Source organism: Penicillium samsonianum (assembly GCF_028829775.1).
Source record: "Penicillium samsonianum strain IBT 33392 chromosome Unknown utg000001l_segment0_segment0, whole genome shotgun sequence".
Lineage (NCBI taxonomy): Eukaryota > Fungi > Ascomycota > Eurotiomycetes > Eurotiales > Aspergillaceae > Penicillium > Penicillium samsonianum.
In genome coordinates, this window is record NW_026643259.1 from 1,749,555 (window position 1) to 1,769,563 (window position 20,009).

The 20,009-nt window shown below is 48.0% G+C and overlaps 7 protein-coding genes across 7 annotated transcripts; 3 read left to right on the forward strand and 4 right to left on the reverse strand.

Moving 5' to 3' along the window:
* Positions 1-139: 139 nt before the first annotated feature.
* On the forward strand, positions 140-1,108 carry N7471_000682 (uncharacterized protein; the record flags this gene model as incomplete). The annotated part of the gene is made up of 1 exon (XM_057273403.1): positions 140-1,108. The coding sequence occupies one exon, from the start codon at positions 140-142 to the stop codon at positions 1,106-1,108; it is 969 nt and encodes a 322-aa protein (XP_057141582.1).
* Positions 1,109-1,967: 859 nt separating this feature from the next.
* On the reverse strand, positions 1,968-6,285 carry N7471_000683 (C2 domain protein). Its single transcript, XM_057273404.1, has 5 exons — positions 5,628-6,285; positions 5,540-5,575; positions 5,109-5,483; positions 3,564-5,051; positions 1,968-3,501 (listed from the first exon to the last, which is right to left on the reverse strand). The coding sequence occupies exons 1-5, from the start codon at positions 5,991-5,993 to the stop codon at positions 2,065-2,067; spliced, it is 3,702 nt and encodes a 1,233-aa protein (XP_057141583.1). The 5' UTR covers positions 5,994-6,285; the 3' UTR covers positions 1,968-2,064.
* Positions 6,286-8,221: 1,936 nt separating this feature from the next.
* N7471_000684 (uncharacterized protein) lies at positions 8,222-10,620 on the forward strand (the record flags this gene model as incomplete). Its single annotated transcript, XM_057273405.1, has 4 exons — positions 8,222-8,616; positions 8,669-8,786; positions 8,854-9,536; positions 9,585-10,620. 4 exons carry the CDS (start codon positions 8,222-8,224, stop codon positions 10,618-10,620), a joined length of 2,232 nt encoding a protein of 743 aa, XP_057141584.1.
* Positions 10,621-11,235: 615 nt separating this feature from the next.
* Positions 11,236-11,551, forward strand: N7471_000685 (uncharacterized protein; the record flags this gene model as incomplete). Its single annotated transcript, XM_057273406.1, has 3 exons — positions 11,236-11,253; positions 11,302-11,417; positions 11,473-11,551. 3 exons carry the CDS (start codon positions 11,236-11,238, stop codon positions 11,549-11,551), a joined length of 213 nt encoding a protein of 70 aa, XP_057141585.1.
* Positions 11,552-12,372: 821 nt separating this feature from the next.
* Positions 12,373-14,632, reverse strand: N7471_000686 (transcriptional regulator family TF; the record flags this gene model as incomplete). Its single annotated transcript, XM_057273407.1, has 3 exons — positions 12,373-14,094; positions 14,163-14,494; positions 14,551-14,632. 3 exons carry the CDS (start codon positions 14,630-14,632, stop codon positions 12,373-12,375), a joined length of 2,136 nt encoding a protein of 711 aa, XP_057141586.1.
* A 246-nt stretch (positions 14,633-14,878) lies between these two features.
* Positions 14,879-16,159, reverse strand: N7471_000687 (Alpha/beta hydrolase fold-3; the record flags this gene model as incomplete). The annotated part of the gene is made up of 4 exons (XM_057273408.1): positions 14,879-15,019; positions 15,073-15,814; positions 15,920-16,049; positions 16,114-16,159. The coding sequence occupies 4 exons, from the start codon at positions 16,157-16,159 to the stop codon at positions 14,879-14,881; spliced, it is 1,059 nt and encodes a 352-aa protein (XP_057141587.1).
* Positions 16,160-16,939: 780 nt separating this feature from the next.
* Positions 16,940-17,803, reverse strand: N7471_000688 (uncharacterized protein; the record flags this gene model as incomplete). Its single annotated transcript, XM_057273409.1, has 1 exon — positions 16,940-17,803. The coding sequence occupies one exon, from the start codon at positions 17,801-17,803 to the stop codon at positions 16,940-16,942; it is 864 nt and encodes a 287-aa protein (XP_057141588.1).
* Between the last annotated feature and the right edge of the window lie 2,206 nt (positions 17,804-20,009).

Sequence of the window (20,009 nt, forward strand, 5' to 3'; positions counted from 1 at the left end):
CACATCCAAGCGCCAACCTCCTCTATTCTTAGTTCAACCCCGCTAAACGCATTTCCTCTTCTTTTTTTCTTTCTTCTTGATCTTCAAATGATACACACTTGATTCTTCTGATTCTTCTGATTCTTCTCTACATTTCATCATGTCGTGTCTGTCGCCAGATGCTACAACCACAATAACTTCCCGACCAAAACTCACCCTCCAAACCACCGCTCTTCCTCGCACATTCGGCACTTCAACCACCGGCCTATCCTTCTCCTTCGCAGCAGCACCAGCTTCATCCCCCACCATTCGAAATACCTTCAAGAACGCCTACGAAGTCCCCTCCCCATCTTCCGCAACCTCCCCCACCAAATCTACCCGCTATGACAAACCGGCCTCCCCCTACATTCTACACCCGAACAATAATATCTTCAACCACCGCCCCTACCAAATCCCTATCGGAGTGCGCAGCATCCTACGCAACTCCCCACTAGAACCCTCAACCCGCCGACGATCAGGCTCCATATCAGCAGGCGGCAATAGACCCAACGGCGCAGGCTCCCGCCGCGTCTTCTTCCCAGCGAAGAAACAAGTCAGTTACCGGTACCCACTAGAAGAAGAGATCCGGACAGAACGCTACACCGCGCAACATCTCGATCTCGTGACGGAGGAGGCAGTGCAAGCCGAGGCAGACACAAAGACCCCACCTGAGACACGCCCCGCCCCCTTCCCGACCCCCGAAGGCGAAAAAGAGGACTCCGATAACAGCCCGTCACTATCATCAGAGACAAGTGCCTCGGGCGATGATACCAGTGCTGATGAAGGCGTGCGCGGGTCTTCGCTCTCAAAGACGGAGCGAAAAAAGCGCCGCACGATGCAGATAGAGCGCCAAGTTCGCGCGGTGGCTCTGCTAGATGGCTTTGAGGCTGATGGCTCCTCGACGCCGCAGACTCCACGGCAGGGTCGGGCCAAGCGCCGCAGGGAATGGAAATGGACTCTCGGCCCTGTTGGCCCCGTCGACAGGGCCTCGAACAATGGCCCCGAGAATGTCTCATTATTGCACGCGGCACAGGTTGCCTCCGGGTCAGAGTCACTCCGAGTATCCACCGACTTTGCCTCCGGTCCTTAATTATGCGATGCTCATGGTTTTATGCCTGATGTCTTTTTTTGTTTCTTTTTCTCCGCCGTCTCTTTTTTTCTGCATAATAATGGCGGACGCATATATTATTTACTCACGAATCATGTTGTATAGAGGCGCTGTTTGGGATTATCCGGTGGCTCTGGGCGCATCTGCCCTCTTTTTTTTTTCATTGGCTGTGGTTTTAGCATCTTATCTTCTATGCATTATATCCTTTCGATGTATATGTATGCACTTTTTCCAATCTCATAAAGCACCGCACAACAAAACAGCGAGTGACCGGCGGAAGGCAAAGTTCATCCAATTCTTGATCAAAATCTGGAATTAAACTCTTATAAGAGGAAATAAAAAATAATAGCATACTCTGCCTGTTCGCATTCTACCATCATTCATTCTCAGTTATCTCGCTTCCTGCGATTCCGGCGCCACCTTTTGTTTGCTTTCTTATACCTCTTTCTTGTTCGTGTGGCACAAGCCATCAAGGCCGCTACTACTCTGGGATACCAGACACCCTTCTTTTATCCATTTCTACTTCAATTTTCCACAGGAAAGCTCATAAAACTCCATCTATAGGGTCAGATGATGTTCTGGCCATGCTGTCCCGAAGTATACGCCCTCTCTCATTGTGGGCCTGTTCATCGAATTGCTTCCAGAGAAAGGAGGCTATTCGATCGTGGAACAACTGTTCTTCCCGTAGTATAGGCCACTGTGGTCTGCTTCTAGGCTGGCGCTATTGGCTTATAAAAATCCAGCGTCTTCCTCTCCGCCTCGGATATATATCAACGCATCTAATATCCATTGGTGGTAGTGAATGACGGCCATGAGCGTTCAATAACTTGTTGGAGTTAAACAGTAAATAACGGATATTCAAATTTTATACACTCGATTCATGCAAATGCAAATTACACACAAAACGCCGAAAACAAATAGAAAACAGTCATACTTCGTCAAGTCTCCGTCTCGACATCTGGCTCGCGACCAGTGAGACCCCCCGCTCCGATCTTCTTTTTCATCTTACGAAGCGCATACTTGGCCTCATCTTTGGCAAAAGCAGCATTCCGCGCAGGCCGCCACTGCATGAGACCACGCTGCTGTCGCTGCTCACTGTGTTTATTCGCCCTGTTTACCTGGCTGGTACTCATATTGCTTTGTGCCAAAGACGACCCAGCTCCACCACTGCCACTGATTGTCGAGGGCCCATTAGACAAGGACTCGAGCTCGTCATCTGATTCCGAGGTGTCCTCGTCGTGGTCCTCTCCATCTTGGGAACTGCTTCGCTGAGAAGCTTTATCCTTGAGTGGGGGAGGGGTGTATGGGTCATGGCGAGGTTGGTCCCGGCCAGGCTCAGCGACCTTGCGGCCGATGGAATCGGTGTAGGCACGCGGGTCTTGACCAAATGCACCACTCCAGTCTTGGCCGTCGTGGTCAACCCACCGCTGGCGCTCAGAGGGTGATGCTTGCTTCAAGATGTCCCGTCCGTCGATCAAAGACTGCTCGTGCTTTTCCTGCACTTCCGCAGGAACTTCGACGTCCACGGTGCGGGAACGGACACCCTGAGACAGACACGCTTCCCAGGTCTCGAAGGTCTCGCGGGAGTCGTTGTCAACCACGAAACGCTCGTGCGATTCGTCAATGCCCGGTGAGAACTTGCATCGTAATTGAAGACGTCCCACCTCTGTCAAGTCTTCGAGTCCAGGTACTTGCTTGGCTTTATAGTTCTCCTCCGTGACGTAATTTTGTGTCAAGCGAGCACCCATCTTTGTCGTCCAGATGGGAAGGTCGATGTCTGTTTCCTCGTTATCGACAAGATGTTGGAGCCACAGAACAGCGTATGCTGCGGCGCCTCGCTTGCCCTGGTTATGGAACTCGAACACAATCGGGGAGCGGTATCGGTGCTTCACGGGCATGCGCAGTGAGTCGCGGAATGTCTCATCGGAGGTGTCGAATACCGCATCATTGCCTTGCATGTGACACTGGTGCCGGGTGACCTTGCCAACGCTGCCACCGGTGCGCAGCTTGATCTTAGTGTGTCGACCATAGTCCTTTGCGGTGATATTTTGTCCGGCAAATTCAAAGGTGCCAACATCCCAGCCAAGCATTTGAGGTGGCAATTTGGTCTCCACATGGCGGAACAAAAGAGAAATACGGATGCGTCCAAACCCAATACCACCATCGAGGGGATACCAGCGGGTGACTTGTGAGCTGTTTTGAAGAATATCGGATAGCTTGAGGGGAACAACGCCAAGGATGGGGTCGTGCTCGCGATAGCGTTGGTCTCGGACGGTGATGGTCACGACGGCTGAACGCCAGTCGCGAACAAATCGTTCAGTTCCTGCGTTGAAGATAGGCTTGGAGCTCACAGCCTTTGCACGAGTGCGATAGATCTAAAACATGCTGTTAGTATCTGGCATTTGGACTTGAAGGGTATGTATCTACAAATACGTACCAGTTGATCGTTTAACAGAACCTTGCAGTAACTCGTTGGGAGTTCTTCACCCTCCTCCTCTGTGTTCTCACCATATGGCTTCGCCGGCTCATACTCCTTACCCTTGCGGTTCCCATCGCTGCCCTTGATATTGGCAAGTTGAAGGTTGACGATCTGGTGTACAACAATGTGCGCAATACCGCTTGGCCAGATTGGATCGGGTGGTGTATGCATAACGGCATCCTCTTCTTCGTTGTTGATAGCTCCCTTTTCGTCTTCGAAAGTCGGATCGCCTCTTAGGTTTTTAGGAAGGTCTTTCTTCTTGCCATCAGTACGCAGCTCAGGGCGAAGTTTTGGTTTCCCGAAGTATCCAACTTCCCAATGCAGCTGACCGGGCATTTCACTGCCCTCATCCATACCCTGAAGCTTCGACACCTGGGGATACATCTGACTGGGATGCTGAAGCATCTCACGGATAGGTAGCTCGACCTTGCCGACAATGTCATCCGCAGTGTTGCGGTCAGAGTCCCAGAGCTCGATGCTCAAGTTTTCATCAGCCTTGATCAGTTCCGGTGTCACAAGGAGGGCGGCAGTCTCTTCCCAAACTGGGTTGAGGTCATCGGTAATCACACGTGTACAATACATCGGCTTGCCATACTTCGAGAAGGACAGGTTGATGTATGGATCACTGCCTCCACCCTCACTACCGCGAGCATCCTGTTTACTCAGGCCGACAGCGCGGTGAATGCGAATCCACATCACACCCAGAGCCAAAGTATCTTTGTGGATGTCATCTCCTGTCAACATCATGCCAAGATCCATGGTCATTGACTTGGGGGCTGCGAACATGCCGCACGCGGTACTAATGGCGGAGTTGACAAAGTTGGAGAGCAATGGCAAGTTCAGGACATTCACTCCCGTTCGGAACATTGGCATGCAGCCAGCCCTAACGTGGGGAATGCCGACTAAGGTGAAAGTCACATCCTTCATGAACGGTGCTTCGGGCATCATTTGGAAGCGCATGCGGACAGTCCCGACAAGTTCAATCAGCTCCACGAACACGGGGAATGGAACACCGAACAAGCCTCGAATGCCCAGATAGAAGACCAGTTGCATGTGCATATTGCGTGCCTTGGACGAAGCACTTTGACCAGTCGGGCTTGCGTGATAGGCAAAAGAGGCTTCCATGTTGTAATAACTCCCTCCTTCTTCGGCAGCAGCAGCTTCCTGTGGGTCCTTGTTCTTTTTGTTTTCCTCACGAATGTTCTCCTTCAAACCCTGCACATGATCGTCGGGCAGAGCCCGCATACTCAGAATTCGGAGTGGGTTGCTACCCTGATCGATTTCTGCGATGCGAACATTCTCTACAACCTTGGGTGCAGAGACTTGCATAATATCTTCGATTGTGTCGGCCATAGGTGTCAGCATCTCTGGGTTAACGAGTCCCCACACAACGCCGAGGAGACTGTTCAGCCACTCGACGGATTCAGGAAGCAGATTTGCAGTAGCCTTTTGAGCTGTCAGTATTTCTATCCATCAACAAGATCATACAATAGAAAAACTTACCATCTGGCCACGAAGTTGCTCACTGCTCCACTCCATTGCTCGACCACTACGAATGACTTCCTGCATCCATAACCATACTCCACTCGTGACACATGCGGCTAAGGGAATAAGGCCCCAAAGAGATCCTCCGCACATCCGCCCCAGTATGATTATGGCAACAGGTATCCCAATGCAAAGGCCCGTTGCACGCTTTTGCAATGAATCAAACATGGGCTGATATGAGACAGTTGGCGTGGGATGGAACAGAACATTCGTCTTCTCTCCTCGAATGGGAACATCGGAGGTTGTACCTTCGGCGATGGGATCAGGGGGTGCGGTAATGTCTTGTTTTTCTTTATACTCTGCAAGATCTTGGTCGGCACTTGTTTGGACGTCCTGGGATACATGTTAGTGGTATGCCCCACGAACGATATTCTATAGAGACCACTCACCGTGGGTTTCCCAATATTTGCGTTCGGAACCGTCAACTGCTTATGGATTAGACTCCTTTCATAATTTGTTCGAGACCATTCCACGTACCATCGGATTCTTAACAGTTTCCATAGATGCCTCGTCTTGGTCTTCAACACCGATGTCCTTGCCCGTGGTTGGGTCTGTCACGGTACGCATCTTGGCCTCGGAGACTTCGCGTGGCTTATGAGCGACAACATCTCCGTCTTTTTGATCTTTTTGATCTGCTTGCTCTCCACCAGCCTCTTGCGCTTTTGCATGTGCAGCCCTTTCTTTCTTGGCTCTATTTTCTTCGTCTATCCTGCCGTCGCGTTCCTTCTTCTCGGCGTCGACATGTTGCATAAAGTGACTAATGGTTGGAATGGGATTGGCACCACTCCAATTCTCCCCAACCCGACGGTTCTGCGGAGCATTAGATTGCTGGCCTGTAGCCATTTTTGGAGGTCGGTGGAGGAAAGAAATGAATCGAGCTTCGGTCTTCTCTTATCGTAGCTATAGGGTTAATTTGTTTTGACTGTACAATGTTGTAGAATACGAGGACACCTTCTCGGCGACACCCTGAGAATAGAGGAATTGAACGAAGAGAATTTAAGAATTGTAGAGAACAGGAAATTTCAAGATCGGCGTGATGATGGAAGCTTTCCCCAGAGCTACGTCATCGACATGGGAAATGGGGTTATGACGATGTTACAAGAGCTCGACCTATCATTTATCTGTGCGATATAGATTGCCCAGGCGCACGCACCAATACTGCTATTTTTTCCCCACATTTTCAGCCAATATTAGAATAGGCCTGGCCAGGGGTTGCTGTTTGTCCTATCTCAGCGGAATCCCGGTCTTGGCGTTGACAGCGCTTATCCAAGTGAGTTAGCACGTGCCAAAAGCTGTATATTGACAATACAAAGCAAACGCACTGAGTCTGAAATTTGAGACTCGATTCTTTGTTTCTGCCAGATTTGCACTTATTTGCCATGCATACAGGGATGAATTCCAGCTGAATCGATGTGATATAACATATGATGTCATCGATCGTGAATCACCAATCGACGTTGATATATCTATCCTTGTTATTTTTTTTTACCGACATACAATGTACAACACAGTTCGTTATTTTGATTATACCTGCAATGTCGGATTGAGCAGGAACCAGGTAGGCGAATGAGGTACGCAAATGCATGGAGGGGCCCTTGGTAAAAGCATCGAGAGATGCCGGATATTGCGATGAGGTGGATAGAGAAGTGGGCTGACCAAAAAAGAAGCTCGCTTTATTGCTGCACAAAGTATTGGATATGATGACATGGAATGAAGCTAGGCAAAGATGCGTATATAGATCGTAGTAATGATGAGCACAGGGGTAGCCTGTTAGAGCGAATTATAAGGCTGATAGCTGTTTGGCTCTCTTAGGTCACATGATCCTGTTTGTAGTAATAGGACTCCTACAGTGTTCCTTTCATTCCCTCTTTCATAGTTCAATAGCCTACAATATTAATATATGATCTCGTCTATTAACCAGTAGTATCTTCAACAATAGCCATACCCTTGAGAGTTGGGCTAAGAGCTATCTGTATCTTGGCGTTAATTTCCCAGATGAACGATGTAATCAACCTAAAGACATGAATCATATATGTCTCTTCAGCCGAGTGAATTCGGTTAAATGTCTACATAATTGTTGCCTTAAGAGCAATCTATTTACATATAGTTCGCAGTGATCATATTTAAGGACTCACTTAATCTAAGTATTCGTCACGTGGTCATGTTAATCAGACTAAAATCGCACCTGGTATTCTGTTTATAACATATTTATTAGTATATTATCCACGGCGTATGTACCTGGAATCATGATAAATCAAGGACAATTACAGTAACATGAACACAACGTTGGGTCAGATCGAAGGAGAAGGGGAGGTTAGACATATTATAGTGGTCGAGAGCGTACAATAATATAAAAAAGGTGAAACCAAAAAGAGAAGGGGTTGCCAGATGTCCCTTAGTCTCAACTACATGTATATTATACGGAGTACAAGTGAATTGCTTATTTTCAAGATATGAAGCAATCCATATAGAACCGACGATATAGAGATCAAGATCTATTTTCATTGGTGCGTTAAGACCTCTAATTGGCTGGGAACTTTAGGCGACCATTCAGCGTTGACCCTTTCAAGCATCCCTAGGTACATCCCATTTCGGGCTTTGACCTCGGGAGGTCACAATATTACCGACTAAGACTTGTTGAAGATTCTTCATTGAATTGAATTGATTCTATTTATCTTATTCTGATCAACATCTTAAATTTCATCCTTGAGATATAGCCAACATGTAAAATTTGTGGCATCAAATGATCCCAGTTACATATGATGCCCATGCCTTTACTAAATTAAGCCAACAGTGGGCCGTTGTTGATCTCGGTACACTAACCAATAGTACCGAACGATATTCAGCCGGGAACGTGAGCCTGCCAATCACAGGTGCTATTTCTTCTGCCAAAACAGTCCTGTTACAAGCTATACTCCGGCCATCGATAATCCCACCATCGGGGATATTTCACTGTTAAAGGGGGCTTTTTTTCCCGTTCCCTTTCTAACAAGCGTGCTGGTTTGTGCGTCTCACATTCCCCATTTTCGCTTAGTATTCAGCACTGACAATGAATAGCGGGCCAAGTCGCAATGAGCGGAAGGCCGTCTCTTCGGCACTCTTTGCAATCTGAACCCCTTCCATCGGTCCCTCAAAATGACAGGGATCCTTTCACCTACGACACAGCTGAGCTCGAGAGTAGAGAAGCGTCGCCTTCGCCTTTGACACCACGCGAGTCGACAGTCTTCGGTGCATACCGTCCCTGGAGCACACCTCGAGTCACCGGGGAACAGCCAATGAACGCCAAAGTAGCCATTCCCCGGCTCGACCTTCCACTTGCAAGCAATAATGGTCGAGTTAGTCGAGCATGCCACAATTGTCGCAAGCAGAAGAACAAGTGCTCTGGTCATCGCCCTTCTTGCCTTCGATGCCAGGAGGCCAACGTTCTTTGCGTCTATGTCGATGGGAAGCGAGAGAGAAACGCTAGGTCTGTGATTCTTCTAGATATGGTGGCCCAAAATATTCACCCAAGGACTTAGACAACTTACAGTTATAACGAGCCAACTCCAGCACTACGAATCTCTCGTGCGCGATATTTATGCGAATCCCAAATTCGACACCGAGCTGGCCAAACTCGTCGATCAAGCTCTCGGAAAAGTGAGTGCAGACCCCATGATCCGGTCAACCGAAATCAGCCCCCCTTGATCAACCTAACAACCCACAGATATCTAGCCTTTCCCTGTCATCGCCGACCGTCGCCAAAGTACCAGATGAGACAGAGACAGACTCGCCAACCAGAACGATTTCCTACGTGGATCACACTCTCGAAGACTCTAATGGAGACATTTCACTCCAAGCGATTGGCTTTGTAGGAGAACATTCGGCAACGGCATGGTTATACAGGCTGAAGTACTTGACCGGTCAGACAAGTTCCAATCCGGACGGCCAACTGGAGGAATCAGCCCGTCCATCGATTTCTTCCTGTGCATTCTTTATGGATGATACCAGAATCCCGCCGATAAACGATCTAGATGTCTTCGCATATCCCCCACAAGCGGTCGCCGATGAACTTGTGGACAGATACTTCCAAGTCGCGCACGCCTCCTTCCCTGTCGTTGGCAAAGAAATATTTCTAAGCCAGTGTCGGTCATTCTATTCGAACTCCACAACACACCCTGGAAGCAAGTGGATGGCATTATTGAACATGGTGTTTGCAATCGCTGCAAGACATTCCGAGCTTTCCGGAGACCAATCTCAGCTAGATCACAATACCCACACCGTGTACTTTTCCCGTGCCTGGCGATTACACAATAGCGAGAATGTGCTATTGGACAATCCCAACCTGCAGCAGACACAGGTAGAGGGGCTAATATCACTTTACTTGCTTTCCATCGGACAGGCCAATAGGTAGGTCGAATACCCCGAGCCTTTACTTAGCCACTAATTTTGGTTTAGGGCATGGAGAAAGTGTGGCATTGCAATCCAGTCGGCGGTCGCGATGGGAATCCACCTTCGTAGCGAAAGCCCCAGCATCACGCACGTGTCCAAAGAAACCAGATATCGGCTATGGTGGGCGCTGTACCTGTTAGACATCCTGCTCTGTGTCATGACTGGACGCATGCCCAGAATGCAGCAGGAACACTGCACGACCCCTTTGCCGGTGCCGTACAAGGAGGAAGACTTCCGGGATGAGCATGTAATGAGGCTTATATCGGACATTCAATCCAGAGGCCGTCTCATGGCTTCTCTACTCTCCTTCGAGCCCTCGACTGAAACGAACGACCGTTCATCCCATTCGCTTTCGCCACACTCCATGTCTCAAGGGACATCATCCAGCCAGCAGCTCCAGGCTAACGTCTCGTTGTACTTACTTTATTCCATTGACTTGGCAGCTGTGATGAAAGAAGCGATCGAGATCTTGTATTCCCCCGAAGCGGGACGAAAATCTCGGAATGACACCGAACTGGCCATGACATTGCTTAACAGCGCCGCTGACAACTGGTTTGCTCGGCTCCCTGCGACTTATCGTTTCACGGAAAGCAGGGATGACCGAGCCTTTGTTCGTCAGCGGACGAGTTTGGCTTTTCAATATTATTCGACCAAACTTGTCATTTCGCATCCCGCCCTTCATTCTCATGTTTGCGGTGAAGTCTTCCCCACCGGTCTTGACACCCCAATGGCAATGGTTTGCTTCAATGCAGCAGGCCAAATGCTTGATCTCCTACCCAATGAGCCAAACATCTCCTGGCTCTTGAGTTGCTCACCTTGGTGGTGTGCTTTGCACTACCTCGCGCAGAGCATCGTAGTGCTCATAACGCATTTGCTCACCCAGAATCCGACGAGGGCTAGCGAGGGAAACGAGTCATTGGAAAGAGTCCAAAAGGCTCTGCGATGGTTGAGCGAGTGTTCCACCAAGGATCCCTCTTTCGAGCGGGCTTGGGGTAACTTTACGGAGCTCTTGTCATTCCAAGGATCGAAAGTTCCACAATAAGATCCCTCGGCCCCCTGTCACACCCCGGATCCCCGTGGGTTCTTTTTCCTTTGTTTACCTCACGTATACAGCAAGCATTACTGATTTCTGTTGCGATCCAGCGTCTCATTCCCCTTCAAATAGATCTATATAGATGGGAGTCCAACCCGCAAGGTAGAGTGCGACGTCCTATTTATTGGACATTTTGCGCAATATAACACCTTAGAGCAGATGTAAACCAGCCACGTTGTGAATGGAACGTCGCCGATTGATGTATTCGAGGGTGCGCGTCACGGCAATGTTAATGATCAACAGGCAACTACATAGTCAAATATCATCCACTAAAATTGCTTTGTATATCCGGTTAAAAGGTGGGGAATACACAGCCTCAAAATATATTTGCCCGGTTCAAGAGTATACCCAGGTAGATGTATTGGCAGTTGCCACCTGGAAGTTGGAATTTCAGGCTCCCGGGCCCCGGGTTCCCATACAATGACGTCAGGATTCTTGGCCCATAAAGGCATATATAGTCCCAGGCTGATTCATAGACAGGATATTGAGACCTCAGTACCTAAGTCTTTGATTCACTCTCTTACTCAAACGAAAAGCCTATACAGATCATACATGTCCGATAAAATGGCCCCGAAATATATTGTAAATCCCCTTCCTCCTTGTCTCGCATGAACCCTACTAACAAAGAAGGTAACCTTTCAAGACTCAGCTGCGACTGAGGAGATCAATTTCTACATACAGCAGATCCACAAGGACGGGGGCTCTGTCACGAACAGATTTCCGGATATGATTGCTAGGGGCTTTTCGTACGTGCCTTTTCCACGGATATTTAACGGGATAGCTTGCTGATCTATGTTCTAGAGCATATATTACAGATGCAGTCCTTCATAGGCTGGAATCGGACTCTAGTATTGATCATATAACGCCCGATACTTCTTAAAGTGGTCCTCATTCATCTTCTCTGCGATACCTGTATAGCTTAGCTTCTTTCCTTTCTCACTCCTGTATCTTACGCTCCTAATGACATGACTTATGGCCAACTGAACACTACGGCTACTTACTTGGTACCTTGAATAACGCACATCGAATGTGTTTGAACATTGAATATAGTATGACCAAAGAGTGAAGAGAATAACTATGACATTCCAGGTTCTATTGACCTATTAGCTAAGCTGCACCCGACCCCATGCAGTTAGGATAATCGAAATTAAGGATAGATGACCAATGATAGCAAGCGAAGACAGTCCTATTCGTAATCAAACAATTGTATTAGGGGCGAGCATTTTTCAAGGCTGTGTTTAGTTCTCGGCAAATATTCCAGTGTTCCCAGGGAATTCGAACCGTAAGCGTGGGAAACTGTGGGGGTGAGATGTTAAAGTGGGCCGCGAGCTTATTCGACAGTGTCATTCTACCCACGTTCTGAATGAGGTTCTTCAGGTTAATCAGGGTCCCAGGTGCAATTCATAGGTGTGAACTTGAACTTCAAATTTCTTAGCCTTGGCTAAAAAATTTCCGAGTAAGGGAAAGTAAACGATCAAAGAAAATGATAGCATTGACAAAAGGCCGATCGAAGTGACCTTGTTGCTGATCCGACCAAAATATTTATCAAAAAAACAGGACCGCCCAATGCACGTCATATAACTCCAACAATACTTCGTACAGAAACAACATAAAGCGTGACACGTTAAAACACCAAAACGAAGACAAAAACCACCACAAGGCTTGTATCCAGCACAAACCCGCTCTACTTGCATGCGTTCGTCATAACCCCATATCCCAATAATCCCAATTGACATCATAATCAGCCAAAAACGGAGCCTGAAACGTGAACTGAGAGTTAAGAGCCCAAAACTCGGTGGGCGGATCAAAGCCCACGTTGGGATCCGCCCATTGGGCTGTTTGGCCAACCTGCCCACTTGCATAACTGCGATCTGGGATCATGCCCATCCATGAAGAAGATGATGATGAAGACGCTGGGTAGTATTGCCCAGGAGCGGTGGTGGGCAAAGTTGGCGGCGGTACAGTAACAGCAGGAATATGTTTAGATGATTGATCGAGGGTGGTACGACGTTCGAGGTATATCGTGCCGAAATAGGGAATATCAAGCTTGATGCGGGTAGGCCTTCCATTCTCGTATTGGTGTCCTTCTGATTCGTCAAGTGGCGGGGGTTCGGTTCCCATTCCTGTTGCCTTGATAAGCTTCAAAACATGCAACGCTCGAGTTGCAATCTTGTCCGGAGGAACGCTCTTCGATAGTTGCTCTAGAATAGCCTCAACCTGGTCAAGAGCGAGGTAATCTTCTTTGGTAAAGTCCTGCGGGCCAAATGGCCCGAGTGCATTGACAATGATTGTCATTGCCGTAGTGAAGGCTTGGAAATCAAAAATCTTCGAGTCAAACCCGTTTTCAAGGATGCGTCGGATATTGATATAGCAAGCGAGGGTGTTGCGGCAGGCGTGGAGACAGGTTTGCCGATTATAATTATAGAAGTTGTCAGTGCCCGACGACAGTAGGAGAGGTAGGTGTAGCCAAGCCAGGAGCTGGTAGTACCAAAACCGAGAGTGAAGCGCGAGGAAACAAGAGGACCGCTCGGCACACTTGCCTGGCGGAACATTGTCGGGTGACCGCAAAGGAGGGGGAGCAGACGCTTGAAGTTTCACATCGATGCTCTTTGTCATCTGCAGCATGGCCGGAGTGACTTCTGTGAAGGTCTGATTGCGCTCAATGATTAATCCGGCTATCCGAGTAAGGTGGTTCAGAACGGATTCATTGTGAACGGGCAAAGCTTTGGAGTCGCTTGGGTTGGATTGATATAGATCTATTGCCGTATTGGATACAGCTCCATGTACCCCAAGGATCAGTGAAAAATGCCTGTCAACGATGAGGATGTGTCTCCAGATGAAGGTAGCCCGATGTTGAAACTCGGCGCTTTCATTGGGAGCTGGTTCAGCACGGTGGAACCCGATTAACTGAGCGATGTTTGCGGCCCGACGATAAGAAAGCCATGCACTTCGTAGCTTCCCGTCATTGCTATAGATCAACCCTAGAAGAACCAAACACTCGAGCCCGTCGATACAACTGACAATAGAGTCATCAGAGCAGACGAGCGTGGAAACACGGGTGATGCATTCTTGAACTAGGACCCATGGGAGGGAGGGAAGATCAAGAGAGGACAAATCAAACCCTGAAGGGAGTTGTTGGAGACACAGTGTAATCCACAAGATGGCCTTGCCAATTATAGACGGGTGGCCGGTTCGAAGCTCATCCATCGAGGACGAAAGCAATGATTTGTCGTAGTCTTCGAATATCTGAATGCGCATAAGCCACCAACTACTGCTAGCCTCCGATATGATTTTCAATGTCTTCTGGGAGGGTATCAAGGCTATCAGATCGCGGCGCAGTCTCCCCCAGTCCCGATTGATCGTGCCATATGGTGTAAAATCGGGCGCAACGTTGTCAGCGGTGTCTGATCGTTTGAAACCTATCTAGATAATTCACTAGTAAGTGCGAGCTAGCGGGAATTGCAGATCCTGATGGGATTTATCACACGAACCGCGTTGTTGTCAAAGAGAGACAAAACTAGAGCACTGTCCGGAGCTGGTGTCACGGTCGGGGGACCCGAACTCGATACGGGACTGGTTTCCGCTGAATCTATGGGTGATTTCGAGTCCCGCTTCCGATTCCCACGGTCGACTCGTATCAGAAGTTTCTCCAACAGGTCCTCTACCCGAGCCATTCGCTCGTTCAGATATGTGCGGTCCGACTCGCGGGGTTTTTCGGGCTCCGGCAATTCTTGGCTGCGACACGGAAGTCCCCGAGCGAGACATTCTTTGCAGCTCTGGTCGCTATCAGACGCAAAATTGCAGCGGACTTTGCGGTGTTTGCCTGTGTGAGAAAATAACCGTTAGAGATAGATCATTTATATCAAGGGGCTCTTGTACATTGCCAGCAACTGCGGGTCCCTTTTCGGATCTTCTTCCGAGGCTGATCCCCGGGCCGCTGGGGTTTGTGGATCGAGTCCATCTCGGGGAAAAGGTCTCACTATTCACATAAAACACGAGTAAGAATATGAATTGAAATTATCTCACATGAGTTATGTAGTCCAGGTCAGGGAAACCAGGTGCGCAGGTGGCGACACGGACACGGCGAACAAAGCCCCCAACCCTGATCGAGTTGGCGCCGTCTGACCGCCTACTAGGGTACAATCGTGAGTTATAATAATAAATGCAAATGTATCTTACTGTCTTCATCTTCATACCTTTTTGCGTTTCATTGTAAAAACGTCTGGTTTAACCATGACACGATCGCCTTGAACTGCGATCCAGGGTGTATCTTCAAAGCGAAGTCCGTGATCGGCTCGACGTGGAATTCTCGTGGCACAATACTAATGCTCACGCCGGGAAGTTCAGCCTGAGAATGACAAGTTGTTAGATGAGACACGAAGCTTGTTGAAACCACCTCACCTTCATCTTCTCGGCCGTCCGTCTAATCGGATCCAACAGGACTTCGTCTCCTCCCGCGCCAACAAAAATTCTTGAAACAGGAAGGTCTCTCCACCAGCCCGCTGGGGCTTTGGCGGGGCAGTTGTACTCATCTTCCACGGTCTGACCCAGAAATATCCGTGCCCAGCTATTCAAAGCCCGAGCCGATATAACGTCTCTACCCGCGTTTTCACTGGAGCTCGGGTGATCAGTTCTAAAATCAACCCAAGGGGACAACAACACCGTTCCCCTGAGGGGTTCATCAACCGAAAATCTCGGTACGATCTCTTGAGGATGCGGGTGAGCGAGATGTGATAGTAGCGCAAGTGCAAGATGAGCGCCCGCAGAGTCACCTTGAAGAATAATGTCTGACGGTCGTTTCCCCAGTGTCTGGATGGCATATCGTAGGATGATAACGGCCTGTTGCAACTGACGAGGCCATCGGGCTTGGGGGGCAAGTTCATAGGCAAGTAATAGCACACCGACGCTTTTGCCATGTTGTTCTAGATCCGTGGAGAGAGCTTCGAGAAAGCTGAAGTGGCCCGGTAGCGCAGGGAGGCAGTAGCCGCCACCGGGAAAGTAGATGATCAACTTTTCAGCAGCAGGATTACCCAGCCAGAATGCCGTTGTATCTTCAGGAAGAACGAGTATGTAGGGCGAGGCTTTTTGTTGTCTCATGTGGGCTTCGTAACTTTTCTGAGCGGAAGCGGGGGGAAGAACAAGTCTGCGAGGTGTTGTTAGAATTGCTTCTTTGTCAGGCCAGGGAGTCTGGATATATCTGAGTATTTTTGCTGGGGTGTTTCTATCCTGGTACAATATTTCAACTCACTGAAGCTGCTCCATGGATGCATTTTGAAAGAGGGTGCGCGTAAAAGACAATGCAATATGCTTGTAGGCTATGGCGGCCCCATTTTGACCACGGAATGGAGCAATGATGGCAGTCCATATAGCAATGGCAACTAAATGTAAGTTGCATCAGATGTTGTGTTTGTCAAATGCAGGGATCTCTCATTGGCTACTTACGGGATTTGGCCACTGCAATCCCTAGGCCCAATGCCAAGGGAACCATGGGGGGCGAGGATGTATAGTCTCAAACCGGAAACGATTGGGCTCACAAGATAATGTGATCTAAGAGCCTACTATTTCAAAAGAAGGGTCTGTTGGGTCTCGGTGCAGGCTGCTTTCAGTATAGTGTGGCAGACCCGCCGACTCGGCGGAACAAAGCCTCAACTTTGGACCAATCAGCCACTTTTTGATCTGCAGGCAAAGAAAAGGGGAGACAGAAGGAGAATGAAAGAGAGAGACGGGGGTTACCTAGGTAGACTGTGTAAATTGATTGAAAGTGGGAAGTTGCCCAGGATCTGAAAGTGGAAGGGGCCACGGGGCTGTCTAAAGCTGTCCAAGGCTGTGTAACGAGTTAGCCCCCTGGGGCCAAATTCAATCATCCTGGTCTATGAATTTGAGTTAGAACATCTACTGGCTTTTTATTGGTCTGGTCATTTTTGAAGATATATGTGTTTTTTGAGGTTTATCTTATAGGAAAAGTCAATATAGGGTCATTTTAACCTTAGAATAGAAAGGAGTAAGTTATGATTATAGCCATCCTAATAGGGATTACCGAGGTATCTAATTTGAAGAGGGTAGAAGCAGTAGAACTAACATAACTAACATATACGCTGATAGTTGCATTACAAGACGAAGAAGAACATACAAAATTTCCGCGAAGTAAGAAAAGCAGAAAAATACATAGTAGATATACAAAATGACCCAGTGAACAAAGACAGATAAGAATAAAATACAAATAACAAGAAGAGTGAGTTTGGCCGAATCATAAACGCCCAACTCATGGTTACCATTGCCTCCAAACTTTCTTCACTTCAGTCTCTTCATCCCAGTCCACCTTGCGCTTCCTTGATTCGACGTTTCGCTGGCGGCGCGATGTCGACCTTGTACTACGAGCCGAAGGGCTCTGAATAGGGTCGTAAGTCAGAACAATCTGCTCAATCTCCTCAATGGCAAACTGCAACTGCAATGCCTCAAACGTCTCATAGATTCTGATTCGTGAAATCCGGCGAGTTCCACGTTTAAAGGCCCCCAAAATTAAATGTGCCACAGTCTGTCCGAGCTTTGTCCCTAGCAGCGCCTCGAATTCCGGGGTTCCAGATACCCAGTCATGTATCTGGTCATCTGACAAAGTGAGGCCGTTGAATTCGGTATAAAGCTCGTTCCTCACAAACGAACGGGTATCCGTATTGCAAACATCGATCATATAGACATACTTCAATGTATCAATCGGGAAGTTGTTCTGGTAAATAGCCTGGCAGACTTCGGACATGAAGAAACCGGGTGTTTTCTTTATTTCTTCCACAATTAAAACCCCAGGTGCAACTTGCCCTTCCCAGACATGAATGTCCGAGTATTTAGGGTCTGGTGGAGCATTAGGTTCATCAATGGCGATCTTCTCCCACGCCCCGCCGGTTGGTCCCATTATTTCGAGATCTGCAAATTCGGGTTCGATCTGGAGTGGAACATAAGGATTCATGTCCGTATCTATTTCAAGTTGCTTGGCCTTCTTGAGATCTTTAAATTTCAGCGTAGAAGGCAGAATTGGACATATTCCCACAGATGGGTCAGATTCTGGGCATTCGATCCATTGCTGTAGTAATCGTCCAACAGCTTGTCGCCTGCCGTATCTGAGAGTGGGAGGTAGCATTGGAGAGAAGTTGGATTGGTAAGAAGATTGCTGTAAAGAAGGTGATATAAATCCAAGGCCTTGAAGGAGCATTGGTGCTTTCTCTGTGTCAAATCTCGTTGATCAAGGCAAACTTGATGGACATTAGGAACTTATAGATTCTGCTCTTCGAACTAGTGTTTGACATTTGACATTTCCACTGATTGCCATCAATAGACAATAGACAAAGACATGGACTCGAAAGAATCGTCAAAATCAAAGGGCTAAATTTAAACTAAGCAGTCTTTGAGGAGATATACTATCTGTCTAATTAGACTCAAGTATAGACCTTCGATCATAAATAGTAACATATGCTTTCAAAAGCTGAGATAATGAACATTCCATTCCAAGGTTGTCTTTGACATTTTGTTAGTCATGGACACCATGGTTTCTATACTCGACAATAAAGAGACGAAATGGTAAGCAATATCAGCGCCCCAAGATGAGAAATAAGTACAATGAAAGCCAAGGCCGATGACCGGTTAAAGCCACATCATTGACTGCTATTATGAGAATAGATTTTCAATGAAGACACAAATTCCATAATCAGCTATGAGAACAACATTCTTGAGTATCGATATTACCAGAACATACTCACATTGTATGGTAGTCAATAGCACAGCTTGCAACTGAAGAGTTTATGGTTAGCATGATAAGCCTCAAAAAAGCGTTTCTTTGTCCAATACTGGCAGTCGTCTTGAGGGTCTGATGCTAGTAGTCGATTCTTTGTTCATTTTGGTGTTGTATTCGACCACTATAGTACATTTCTTGTTTATCTGAAAGCACTATGGATAACATCATAGAAAGCAAGACGAAAAAGAAGTACTTCTGCGCAGATGTTGTGTGGCTGAGCGCCGTTTTCAGCCTCCCTGCTCATGCTGTGTAAACACGTCTTTGGGCCATTTTTGCCTCCCACAAACAGTTGTCAACAACTTCGGTTGATAAATTGGATGAAGCAAGATCCCCAGGTCAAGCTGGTTAGAACTGGGGGTTGGAACCAGTTCTTCAAACTTGTCTTCCTCCATATCCCCTCTGCCTCTCCGATCTTTATACGCTACCATAATCACCACAACAGAAGCGCCTCCCACTAACAACAACCCTCACGCCGCCCAATGCATATCTGAATAATCTCTAGATGGCCAAGTCCTCAGGTCGAGGCGGATTTAATCTAGGTCCCATTCACACCACACAGTGTCTACCACCGGGATGGGCACCATTGTCTTACTGTTCGCCGAGGATTGTCTTCCCTAGCGGGTGGGTCATGGCCGCCAAGCTCAAGCGCTGAGCTGAGCAAACGACAGGGACGTGTTGTCCTGTTTATGGGTACGACTTCAAATTCATGGAGTATTGGTTTCAACGCTAATATCGCATTTCTACTCCGTACAGATCAGGTAGCTGGACATTGAGTACATGAAGTACGGGCGTCGATGTGTCAGGCTTCGCCTGGCACACCACCGAGGGTTGCCAATGGACCGCTCCAACATCAACCTCCTTCACCTATACCCATACCACCGACGGTTCTACATAATGAAAACTAAGCTCGATGAAACTGGGATGCGATGGCTGGAACACATATGGAGTCCAGCTCGTTGGAAATCAACGGAACTTGTTTTAGCTCCGACTTCCGCTTCCCTGACGCCTAGGCCTGCATCTACAACTATACATACAACGATGTTAGTATCTCAGGCCACTACAGTGGAGTTCTCGCTTATCAACGGGCACGTGCTAGAATATGTGGTATTCTGGTTGCTTTGGCACTCGGATGGCTTCACAGATTCCCGAGAAGGAGAATACCATTTAGCTAGGATCCAAGGGCGCGGTTTTGTTTCTCCCAAGCTAGAGCCGAGGTCCAATCATTCGAATCCGGGTGAACTAGCAGGGCCAAGGATACGATAACCAGAGGCATTTGGCGACTTAGAGGCGCACCCTACCAGGCAATATCTTGTTTTCTTTATTTGGTTATCAACTTTGTTTTCTATCTGTTTTTTTTCTAACATTGCACATTTCAACCGAACGCTTACCGGTACCTTTTTTCGACCTCTGGATACCGTCGGAGATGTAACAATTGGCTAGCGCCTTTTTATAGCTCGTCCATCCCATCATGCCATGCTAGGTAGCTATGGGAAGTGGTTCAAGTGCCTAAACGGTCTCACGGGGTAAAGAGAACATTATTCCACCGCATCTCTCA